The following is a 12,889-nucleotide window of genomic DNA, read 5'->3' on the forward strand; positions in this document are numbered from 1 at the left end:
TGTTCCAGGTTCAAGTCCCACTCCAGGACTTGACCGTGGAACAAACGTTCATGATGTGGCCAATGCAGGCTGATAATCAATCTAATCTTTACAGACATGAAGCAGGAGTAGGCCACTCAGCCCTTCAAGCCTGCTACGCCACTCAATAAGATCATGGCTGATCTGACTGTAACCTCCCGCCTACCCCCGATAACCTTTCACCCCCTTGTTAATCAAGAACCTATCTGGCTCTGCCTTAAAAACATTCAAAGACTCTGCTTCCACTGCCTTTTGAGGAAGAGGATTCCCAAGCTCACGACCCTCTAAGAAAAAAAAACTCTCATCTGTCTTAAGTGAGCGAACCTTTATTTTAAAATTGTGACTCTCTAGTTCTAGGTTCTCCCACAAGAGGAAACATCCTCTCCATATCCACTCTGTCAAGTCCCCTCAGGAGGATCTTAAAGGTTTCGATCAAGTCAAAGCTTCTAAACTCCACTGGATACAGGTCTAACCTGTCCAACCTTGCCTCATAAGAAAACCTACCTATTCCTGGTATTAGCTAAGTAAGCTTTCTCTGTTCCTGTTCAAACGCATTTACAGCTTTCCTTAAATAAGGAGACCAATACCGTACACAGTAGTCAAGATGTGGTCTCACCAGTGCCCCGTACAACTGAAGCATAACCTCCCTACTTTTATATTCAATTCCCCTCACAATGAACAATAACATTCTATTAACTTTCCTAATTATTTGCTGGACCCAGTTACTAGCCTTTTGTGATTCATGCACTAGGACACCCAGATCCCTCCGAATGTTTCCTTTACTGCTTCTCAGGGAAATAGAAACAAATCCTTCCAAGGTGCACATGGCAGTGGATAAGAATGGGAGACACTCCTGGTCAACCTTGACTGACAACACGGCTTGTCAGCGCATCAGTGTCTGACAGAAATCCCTCATGAAATAGCACGAGGAGGGCTACACTCTACGCTCAATGAACACAGCCAACAAAGGAGAGGAGGGAGGACCTGATGCTGCCGTTGACCACAAGAAGGGAGGTCACAACTGTGTAGCTGAGCCTCAAAACCAATTAAGGGGCTTCCTTCTTTATTCACCACACCCCAGCCTATCATTAGGTTTAATCCCTTAAATATCTGGCACTGGACTGGGCGAGTTGTAACTCAATATAAAGGAATACAACGTCAAAGCAGAAATGGAACACCGGTTTCAAAAAAATTGTCAGGCATCAGAAAAAAAAAAATACATAACACATCCCCTTTTACCAGGGCTTCAAGTGTTAGGTTATGAGGATTGAATAAACCAGGCTTGTAATCCCTGGAATACAGAAGGTAAAAGGGGTGTTCAATTGAGCTTTTTTAGGATTTTAAAAGCAATTGATAGAGGAGAGACGGAGATAAGCTTCTTCCACTGGTGGGCGAGTCTCGGACAAGGGAGCGTATCCTTAAAATCGGAGCCAGGCTATTCAGGAGAGAAGTCAAGAAACACCCCATTCACAGGGTAACTGAAGTGTGGGACCCTCTCCTACAAAAAGGAGATGCTAGCTCAAATAATAGCTTTAAATCTGGGATCAATAGAGTTTTGCCGGATGGGTATAGAAGGATATCGAGCCAAGGCTGGTGAATGGAATTAAGATTCAAAATCGCATTGATAAACAAAACTAACTCGAGGGGCTGAATGGCCTTGTTCCTGTACCAATGCTCCTCTGTGTCCTGAAATATTGGAGGAATTAGACCAATGTTTTACTTCATCTTAACATCAGCTCTTCAGAATCAATATTATTAAACTGACCTGTTTGCACCAGAGCTGGGCAGGGCATGGTATCCCCTGAGTAAACGATTTTCCAGCCTGACTTGTGTTGAATCGCACAGCCAAAGGCGTTCCTGCAGTGACGCACGACACACGTCTGGAACTGTCAGCGGCACGTGCCACATGTGGAGAGAAGGAAAGCGGAAAACAATGAGATAAGCAGTTCCCCTCCAGCCATCTCCATTTAGTCATAACCTGTCTTTTTAATTTACAGACATTGGAGAAAACAGCAAATTACAGACCGGTTAGCCTAACATCAAGTAGTAGGGAAAATGCTAGTGTCGATGATAAAGGATGTGATCACAGGACACTTAGAAAATATCAAAGCAATTAGACAAAGTCAACATGGGTTTATGAAAGGGAAATCATGTTTTTTCTTATTCATTCACGAGGTGTGGGCTTCGCTGGCTGGGCCAGCATTTATTGCCCATCCCTAGTTACCCTTGAGAAGGTGGTGGTGAGCTGCCTTCTTGAACCGCTACAGTCCATGTGGTGTAGGTACACCCACAGTACTGTTAGGAAGGGAGTTACAGGATTTTGACCCAGCGACAGTGAAGGAATGGCGATATATTTCCAAGTCAGGACGGTGAGTGACTTGGAGGGGAACTTCCAGGTGATGGTGTTCCCATCTATCTACTGCCCTTGTCCTTCTAGGTGCTAGTGGTCATGGGTTTGGAAGGTACTAAGGAGCCTTGGTGAATTCCTGCACTGCATCTTGTAGATGGTACACACTGCTGCTATTGTGTGTCGGTAGTGGAAGGAGTGAATGTTTGTGGATGTGGTGCCAATGAAGCAGGCTGCTTTGTCCTGGACGGTGTCCAGCTCCCTCAATGTTGCAAGAGCTTCACTCAGCCAGGCAAGTGGGGAGTATTCCATCACATTCCTGACTTGTGCCTTGTAGATGGTGGACAGGCTTTGGGGAGTCAGGAGGTGAGTTACTCAACACATGATTCCTAGCCTCTGACCTGCTCTTGTAGGCACAGTATTTATATGGCTAGTCCAGTTCAGTTTCTGGTCAATGGTAACCCCCGCCAGGATGTTGATAGTGGGGGATTTAGTGATGGTAATGCCATTGAACATCAAGGGGCGATGGTTGGATTCTCTCTTATTCGAGATGGTCATTGTCTGACACTTGTGATGCGAATGTTACTTGCCACTTGTCAGCCCAAGCCTGGATATTGTCCAGGTCTTGCCGCATTTGGACATGGACTGCTTCAGTATCTGAGGAGTCACGACAAACCCACTGGAGTTTTTTTGAGGACGTAACCAGCAGGATAAGGGAGAACCAGTGGATGTGGTGTATTTGGATTTTCAGAAAGCTTTTGATAAAGTCCCACACAAGATGTTAATGTTTAAAATTTAAACATGGGATTGGGGGTAATATATTTGCATGGATTGAGAATTGGTTATCAGACAAGAAACGGGAGAGGAATAAATGGGTCTTTTTCGGAGTGGCAGATGGTGACTAGTGAGGTACCACAAGGATCAGTATTGGGCCCTAGCTATTCACAATATATATCAATGATTTGGATGAGAGAACCAAATGTAATATTTCCAAGTTTGCTGACGACACAAAACTTGGTGGAAATGTGAGCGATGAGGAAGATGTTAAGAGGCTTCAAGACGATTTAGACAGGTTGAGTGAGTGGGCAAGTACGTGGCAGATGCAGTATAACGTGGCTAAGTGTGAGGTTATCCACTTCAGTAGGAAAAGCAGAATGACAGAGTATTATTTAAATGGTGATAAATTGGGAAATATTGATGTACAAAGGGACCTGGGTGTCCTTGTACACCAATCACTGAAAGCAAGCATGCAGGTACAACAAGCAGTTAAGGCGGCAAATGGTATGTTGGCCTTCATTGCGAGAGGAATTGAGTACAGGAGCAAGGATGTCTTACTGCAGCTGTACAGGGCCTTGGTAAGACCACACCTGGAGTAGTGTGCACAGTTTGGTCTCCTTACCTATGAAAGGATACACATGCCGTAGAGGGAATGCAGCAAAGGTTCACCAGACTGATTGTCATACGAGGAGAGATTTGGCCAACTAAGATAAAAGCAAAATACAGCAGATGCTGGAAATCTGAAACAAAAACAAAAATTGCTGGAAAAACTCAGCAGGTCTGACAGCATCTGTGGAGAGAAAGACAGAGTTAACGTTTCGAGTCCATATGACTCTTCTTCATTCTGAATGACTCGAAACGTTAACTCTGTCTTTCTCTCCACAGATGCTGTCAGACCTGCTGAACTTTTCCATGAATTTTTGTTTTTGTTGGGTCGGTTAGGCCCGTATTCACTGGAGTTTAGGCGGGGGTGGGGGGGGAGGGATCTCACTGAAACATATAAAATTCTGACAGGGCTGGACAGACTGGATGCAGGGATGATGTTTCCCCTGGTTGTGGGGTCTAGGACAAGGGGTCACAGTCTCAGGATACGGGGTAGGTCATTTAGGACTGAGATGAGGAGAAACTTCTTCACTCAGAGGGTGGTGAACCTGTGGAATTCTCTACCAGAGGGCTGTGGAGGCCAAGTCACTGAATATATTTAAGAAGGAAATAGTCAGATTTATAGACTTTAAAGGCATCAAGGGGCATGGGGAGAGAGTGGGAGTACATCGTTGAGATAGAGGATCAGCCATGATCATATTGAATGGTGGAACTGGCTCCAAGGGCTGAATGACCTGATCCTGCTCTTATTTTCTACATTTCTATGACTCATCCACAAAGTATATTTTAGCGTCTGTTAGATTTACTTTGGGTAACATTTTTCTAAATTGTGTTCTCCCATCACCTCGGACTTCCTTACAATAGTCATCAGCCAACTGAGTGAGAAGTGACCTTATCCCAAGCTTCAGCCTCTGTCTGTTCTGTGTCCGGTACTAGATGATACTTGGGAGCAGCAGATATTCCCATTCCTATACCGTAAAATCCCCTGCTCTAACTAGACATGGAAATGAAAATCTCTCAAAAAAAGGAAATAAGTAAGCCTCATTCCAAACCTATTTTTCTCCTCTTCAGGTCTTGATATTGGAAAAGGGGGGAGGAGACATTTTCCCCAGCTATGGTGAGCAATTGGTCTTCAGCCATAGCAAAGTGGCGCCTGCTGTACCCCAGCCATATTCTCTCTCCAAATGAAGTATTTAAGAGAGAATTGGGTGAGGTGGAAAACAAGCGGTGATATGCTATTGCTCACTTTACTCTACTGCCCAAGACTATTTTCATCCCAAGTGATGCCTCTGGCTTTAACCCAGGCAAGAGCAGCAACGCAACAGGTGCGTTGGAATGGCCCGCCAACACCCTTCGCCCCGCTCCGGGGTGAGCCCGCTGCCCCCCTCCTTCTTCCCTCTCTAACGTGCTGTGCCATTCAGTAATAAAAAACACCATTTGCTTCACCAAACAAGAGAATTCAATCCAACATATAAATCAGACTAAAAGGCGCCGTTACCTTTTCCAGTTCAAGTTTCTTTAGCAAAGATAGAATAAAGTCTTGAGCATTGAACTTGGTAACTTCCTCACCTTCCACAAGATGTCGAGCAGGAATAATGCTGAAACACAAGGAAGGTATTTTGAGTGGCGCGCACGGCCAGTAATAGAAGGTCAACCATTAAGGCTTTCCCCTCAGCTAGGAGGTAGGCCATTCAGCCCCCTTGAACCTGTTCGGCCATTCAACTAGATTCATGGCTGGTTTGTAACCTCCAATTTTCTGCCTCTTCTCGATATCCCGAGATAGCCTTCCCTACAAAAAAAATCTAGCAACCTCTGCCTCAAATTTCATGATTCAGCATCCCCAGTCTTTTGGAGGGGCAAGTTCCAAATTTCTGTTGCCCTCTTCTTCAGAGTGTTTCCAGAGGGGTTCGTAAATGTGCTGGAAGTGAGTCAGATTCATTTTGTGGATCCAATAAGAACATTCCTGCTACAAATAAAATCTAAAGGCTCCCGGACGATTGCCTCTAAACTCAGCTGTTCACAATCTGGTACAAACGGGTAAGCTTTCACGGCACCCATTTGTATCTGAAAACTGCAATCGGGGTCCTACAACTGAGTGGGGTTCCAACACTCAGCCTTCCAACTGTTTCAGGTGGATAATCCCGCTCATCTATTCAAAAGCCTGCCTGAGAATTGCATCAGGAGGGCATTGGGCATCAATGGGGCAATAAAATGCCCCCACTCCCCCCACCACCCATCCCCAATTTTCAACTGATCACCAATATTCCCTCTAAACAAACAGTGTCATAACCCAAAAGTTCCTATGCAGGCTCCACACAAGTTGGCTCCTTTGAGAATCTGAAGGGCCCTCACACGTAAACCAAAAAAAATGATGATTTGTTGCTAACCACCCATTTTTCAGGTGAGAAACAGCAGCTGGCAATTGAAAATCTTTCCACTGTTATAACAATGAGATTGTGGCAATGCTGGGAGGTGATGGCCTAGTGGTAATGTCACTAGACTAGTAATCCAGAGGCCCATGCTAATGCTCTGGGGTCACAGGTTCAAATCCCATCATAGCAGCTGGTGTGTAAAATAATCAATTTTTAAAAATCCGAAATGAAAACTAGTCTCAAGTAATAGCGACCATGAAACTATCAATTTGTTGTATAAAGCTATCCGGTTCACTAATGTCCCTTATTATTTGCCATTCTGGTCGGGCCTACATTTGACTCCAAGCCCACAGCAATGTAGTTAAGTCTTAACGGCCCTCAAAGGGCAATTAGGGATGGCAAATGCCAGCACCAGCACTGACAGCAACACACACATCCCATGCAAGAATAAATTAAAGAAGCATAACGATTGTGCAACTCCCACCCACCTAGAGGTGTCAGCTGTGGCTCAGTTCATAGCACCCTCGCCTTTGAATCAGAGGGTTGTGGGTTCATGTCCCACTCCCGGAAACCAAGAACTGCGATTGTACTCGAAAGAGTTGCAATCTGTGACTGTTGATAACTCGAAAGAGTTTCCCACCCACCTATAGCCAGCCTGAATTCCCATCAAGGTCATAGGTTCTTGGTAGCTTCTGAGTGAAGATGTCATTCCCATCTAGTTACCACTACAATAGTTGCAGTAAAGAACACCCTGAAAACCTGATTGTTGTTAAAGGCATTCAGTGAGGAGGATATCAATGCTTAAAATCAAAATTGCCATGTATCTCGGTGTAAGATCTAGCTGACTGAAAATGGATATTTGCAGGCATTATAGCACTGTGCGTAATGTGAATGACGTGATTGTTCAAGAACCATAAGACTAGCAGCCTTAGGGGTGCAAGGTGTGATAATAATATAAGAACTGATGGTTAATAGAAATGTCACAACCAGAATAAGAACACATCTCATCTATAATTGGGAGCTCAAAGAATAAATGGTGTCTAACTTGGTTCGTGTCAGGCCTCAAAGTGTGTATGTATTCTACAATTATCCAATGTCAGTGATGAATTTTATGGATAATGCTAATATACACACACATCTTTAATTGGACCGTATTGTATGGAAATAGGATATTTAACTAGATAGCTCTTATGCTTAAGATGAAACAAAGGGAATTTTACCACAAGCTGAAACTATGAATTCTCGGAACTGAAGTCCAGACATTCAGCGGCTATTATTAGTCAATGATATCTGACTGGGATACAGAATCAGAGCGTGGTTACAGCACAGAAGGAGGCCATTCAGCCCTGTGTCTCTGTGCTGTCTCTCTGCAACAGCAGCACACCTAGTACCACTCCGCTGCCCTTTTCCCCATAGCCCTGCAAATTTTTTTGCTTCACACAATTGTTTAGTTCTCTTTTGAAAGCCACAATTGAATTTGCCTCCACGTGCTCTCAGGCATCCCAGATCCTAACCAGTCGCTGTGTAAAACAGTTTTTTTCCACATGCCGCTTTTGATTGTTTTGCCACTCACCTTAAAATCTGTGCCCTCTGGTTCTCAACATTGCCAGCAGTAGGAAGAGTTTCCCCTGATCTAGTCTGCCCAGAGCCCTGGTGATTTTGAGCACCTCTATCAAAGCTTCTCTCAATGTTCTGCTCTCCAAGAGCAACCCCAGCTTCTCAAATCCATCCATGTAACTGAAGTCCCTCAGCCCCACAGCCATTCTTGTAAATCCCATGTACACGTAATGTATAAATCCCTAGCGTCGTCAGATTTTATCAGAATAATCCGGAAGAAGAATGCACCATTGGTAAAACAATCGTACTCTGTTCTCCAGAGGTAATCTATTTAACAGTTAATTAAGTCTTGAGGGACAACTTATTGTGAGCTTGATTATCCGTATCAAGGCTCAATTATCTGTAACCTCAGACTCAATTAGAGTCAACAGAGTATAGGCAATTATTAATGGTAGCGGCAGGGCAAATATTAGTCTCAATACAACAAAAATGAAAAATAAAATCTACAAAACATTATTCTGGACCTATTAAGGAATTCATCTTTAACAAGTGCTTTGCAGAACTGACTCAGTTAAAAAGGAAATGATTATGATGACCCAAACAGTTTTGGAGCCAATTAAGTACTTTTTGGAAGTATAGTCACTTCTATAAAATGTTGGGAACTATTTTAATACATGAAATGACTCAAACTTCAAAACTTTCTCAAACAAAAAGGACCTGGCCAAAGCATTGAAAGATTTACTGGAACTGTTCCACACTTCATTCCACCAACTTGCTTTTATTGTGACAGGAAACCATCATTAGGTTTCACCTCTCTCCTTCTCCCCACCACCCCCACAAAAAACACAGCTTGGTCTACAGAACTACCCTCCGAGTGTAAACTCACTTGATATGGCGGAGAATCTCTTGGCAATGGTTATGGTATTGGTTCAACCAACTCATGATCTTTAAAGGGCCCACAAGTAAAACTGGGCTGAAGACCTTACCCAGGGAGACCTGGAAAAAAGAACAATGAATGTACGACTGGTGAACAGGGGACAAAATTAAACAATAGTTAAGACTTGAAGGTAAAATTAAAGCTCACGTGATTAAAAAAGGCAGTGTGGATACAAAATTGGTTAAGTGGCAGAATGCAGAGAATAGTGGTGAACAATTGTTTTGTAGAGTGGAGAGAAGTAGACAAAGGCGTTCCTTAAGCCTCGGTATTAGGATCACTGCTCTTTCTGATATATATTGCTGGACAGGGCATAACATCAGTTTACAGATGGCCAAAACTCAGAAATGCAATAAACAGTGACGAGGATAGTAAGATTATAGCAGTACAATTGATGGTAAGACTTCAGAAGGACATAGAGCGACTGGTGAAACAGACATGAAATTTAATGCAGAGAAATGTGAAGTGGAGAGGTGTTATAAATTAAACAGTAAAATTTTAAAAGCAGGAACAGAGAGACCCGAGAGTGACAAATTTTTGAAGGTGGCAGGTCAAGTTGAGAAGGCTGTTAAAAAACACCCATGGCCCTTGGCTTTATTAATAGAGGGACAGAACATAAAAGCTAGGAAGCTGCGCCAAACTTAAAAACACTGATTAGCCTCAACTAACGTACTGTGTTCAGTTCTGGATGCTGCATTTTAGGAAGGATGGCAAAGGCTTAGAAAGGGCAGAGAGATTAATTAGAATGGTACCAGGGTTGGGAGGCTTCAAGTTATGTGAAGGGCCTGGAGAATCTGGCATTGTTCTAAGTCGAGAAGGTTAAGGGGTGATTTGACCGAGATTATCAAAATGATCAATAATTTTGAACAAGCCGATTTAAAAGAGACGCCGGCCAGGATTTCCCTCCCCCCCTCGTGGAGGGACCCTCCGCGGGAGACTCAGAAGCCCAGTCAAAAGTCCACTGAATTTCAGCAGGACTGGACGATCCCGGCAGTGGGCAGGAAAATCCCGCCCGTTGTTTCCACAGGCAGAAGGGTCCATAACCAAAGAACACGGGTTAAAAACACAATTGCCAAAATAACCAGGAGGTGACATGAGGAAACAGAGCCAGCTACTGTGACCTGGAATGCTCTGCCTGAAATGGTAACAGAAATACCTGGAAAAACTCAGCAGGTCTGGCAGCATCGGCGGAGAAGAGCACCGTTGACGTTTCGAGTCCTCAGACTGAGGACTCGAAACGTCAACGGTGCTGCTCTCCTCCGCCGACGCTGCCAGACCTGCTGAGTTTTTCCAGGTATTTCTGTTTCTGTTTTTGTTTTGCATTTCCAGCATCCGCAGTTTTTTGTTTTTATATCTGCCTGAAATGGTGTTTGGAGGCAGATTTAATTGTACCGATCAAGGCGGCAGTTGGTTAAGTACTTGAAAGAAAAACACTTAACAGGGCGATGGGGAAAGGACAGGGATACGGGGCTAACTAGTTGGTTTCCTCTATCAAAGAATTGGCCCAGGCATGATGGACTGTTTCAGTCTATGTCTCTCCCTCTCTCCAAATTGACAGATTGATCTCTCCACCGACTTCCATGAACTAATGAAGCTATTAACATTAATCCCTGTCAGATTATTCCCAATATGTGAGGAACCTCAGGGCACCTAGTTTGACATAGAATTAGAGACATGGCTCATCCAGAAGCAAAAAAAGTTTCAAAATCAGCGGGAAGAGTTATTCTGCAGTATTTTTTGTTAATGGTGCAAATCTTTTAAAATCCTGAAACACTCAGTAGGTCAAACAGCATTTGTGAAGAGAACATATGCATCAGTGTTTGCGGACCCTTGAGAGTGTTGAATTCTTGGGATTCTATAATGTCTAAGATGAAATTTTTAGGAATGTGGCTTTGTCATGGAGTTTATCAAAGCTCTAGATTTCTTACATTAAAAACAGAATGTGACAACTCCCAACAGGACTAAAGTAGAATAGAGACAGGGCTGGGCGAAGATTGCCTGCCCCCCTACTTGCCTAAGGAACAGCAGATTGTATGGGGAATTAAAAATAAGGCAAAAGAGCTGAAATAAACTTATAGCAATAAGTTTTTTCTAAAACGTCAATGCTTTCTTGCAGGAAACCCTCAGGAAAAATGTGTAATGGGGCACCAGTTTTAGATTTATTAAAAATTCAAACTCATTAAAATGAAATTCAACTTACCAGAGCCTTTTCTCGTTCCAACAATATATTTATCAAGCCCTGTAATACATTAAGATACATTATCCAAATGAAATGAAAGAGAAAGTTACACTGTGAATCACACAATGATTACATTACTGCAGCAATGCAATAATCATACTGTTTCTATACAACGCTAACCCCCACCCACTACAGCAGCAGATTTGCTCATTACATACTCCCAACCTCTATCTCAGCAGCACAGATGTTTAATCAAGAGTACCTGGAGGATTCACTGATAGGCACACTGATCAGAGTCTCTTCATAATGCTCATTACAGTGAGCGAAGATACACTAATGAATGTGTTCAACAGACTCTTGTCAAGTGGCGAGGTAAGCAACAAAACGGTGACCCACAGAATAGTTATTCGACGATGCTTTTATACCAAGGCTTGGGAACCCCTTCCATGTAAAACAATTTTACTACAGAACTCAGTTGGTCACTTATATCGGTGTATTCTGTGTCTAACCATAGAAGCTCGCAGCACAGGAGGGCAACATTCTGCCTATTGTGCCAATGCTAGCTTGAGCAATACAAAATTAGTCCCACTGTCCAGCATTCTGCCATACTTGCATCATCCTCTGTTTCAAACATTTATAATATTTTCCACTGAAGGACCAAAAGGTGTGTATGTGTTTTCTGCACTAGTGGCAAGTTGGACATTTTCATACGTTTTAAACCCTTTTGTTAATAATTTCTGTATCTTTACTGGAGTTGGTTTTAGTAATAAAACTAATTCCTTAATTATTAATTCAAGGTATCTGGCTGGCTTAATTCGTACACTGAGCTGTACACAGTTAAGTACATACTGAATTGGCAATATCACATCTTTTTAAAAAATTCAAACTCTGTTATAACAAAGCCAAGAGTGGGACAAAGAGGGGAGACAGTTCACCCCACTTAACCTGGTAGGAACACTCGGGGGGTCAGGGGTGTGGGGGTTGTGGGGAAACATTCCACATTCCAAATATCCTGCACGCAAAGACATTTTTCCAAACCGCCTAAAAGGAAATTGTATAATCCCCTGAAGAGAAAACATTTGCAGGGCTATTGGGGAAAGGGTGAGTGGTGGGACTAGTTGTGCTGCTTTTACAGAGATCTAGCATGGAAACGGTGGGCTGAATGGCCTCCTTCTGTGCTGTAACTATTCTGTGATTTCTCGTTCTCACTTAAATTTTATGACCTTCATTACAGATTCCCAACCACACAATACACTCCTTCGTTATTCATTCTGTCAGCGGTTATATTTATACAATGAATGAAATAGATCTATAGGGCGGAATCATCACAGATATGCACAAGTGCAGTAGCGGGCAGAGTCATTTGGATGGCCAGAGATTAGGGTGCTGTCTGGCTGCCTGAAACCCCAACCACCTCCGCCCCACTCCACCCGACCGACTGGCAGCAGCTTTGCCCATTGGACTGCATGCTGTGCTCTCAGCTCACACTGCAAGGCTGCACTGTTAGTTTGAAGCATAACGGATACTGGTCCAAACCGGGAGGCTGACATTGCAAGGGGCTGTGAGCGCCTCCACCAGTGATTGCTCCACGGCCAGTTTTAGCAAGGAGATTGTACAACGTGCCCAGTCATCCAACTGTTCTGCAGTCCACTAAAACGCTCATTCATTTGCAGTCTGTGCCCGAGGGGTGAAAATCTCTGGAGTACTTGGTGGTGCCTTGGTGCCTCTGCATTGCTTGAGTGGGCAGATATCTAGAAGCCCAACTATAGTCATATCAATGTGGCTGCACCTGAACTATCCCAGTTGCAAAGGAATGGTCACTTTATACAAGGTGTCCCTAATGTGTGGCAAATTCCCTCGCCCACCACCACACCCCCACCCCGCACATGCTGTGATACCATCAACCACAGGGCAGCCTTCGCCACCCCACACCCCCTCCAAAGCCGCTTCAACCGCAGGGTGGCCTTTGCACCCCACCCCAAACACACCTCAACCTCGAAGTCCAATAGGCGTCCCTCGCGTGTGTGCCGCAATGTTACTGTGCACTCATCTCCAAGTTCCTCTCAAAGTGCAGCCCGCCATATGCACGCCTTTTATATGCT

The 12,889-nt window shown here is 43.8% G+C and overlaps 1 protein-coding gene across 2 annotated transcripts in view; it reads right to left on the reverse strand.

Annotated features, from left to right (window-relative positions):
* Positions 1-12,889, reverse strand: part of elac2 (elaC ribonuclease Z 2) — a 72,281-nt gene that overhangs the window by 13,461 nt on the left and 45,931 nt on the right. For both annotated transcript variants that reach the window (XM_078570708.1, XM_078570709.1), the window contains exons 18-21: positions 10,809-10,847; positions 8,561-8,670; positions 5,244-5,343; positions 1,784-1,904 (exon numbers count right to left, since the gene is read on the reverse strand). In XM_078570708.1, the coding sequence (XP_078426834.1) occupies positions 1,784-1,904; positions 5,244-5,343; positions 8,561-8,670; positions 10,809-10,847 (370 nt within the window). The remainder of the gene's footprint in view (positions 1-1,783; positions 1,905-5,243; positions 5,344-8,560; positions 8,671-10,808; positions 10,848-12,889) is intronic.

Source organism: Cetorhinus maximus, chromosome 24 (genome assembly GCF_964194155.1).
Source record: "Cetorhinus maximus chromosome 24, sCetMax3.hap1.1, whole genome shotgun sequence".
Lineage (NCBI taxonomy): Eukaryota > Metazoa > Chordata > Chondrichthyes > Lamniformes > Cetorhinidae > Cetorhinus > Cetorhinus maximus.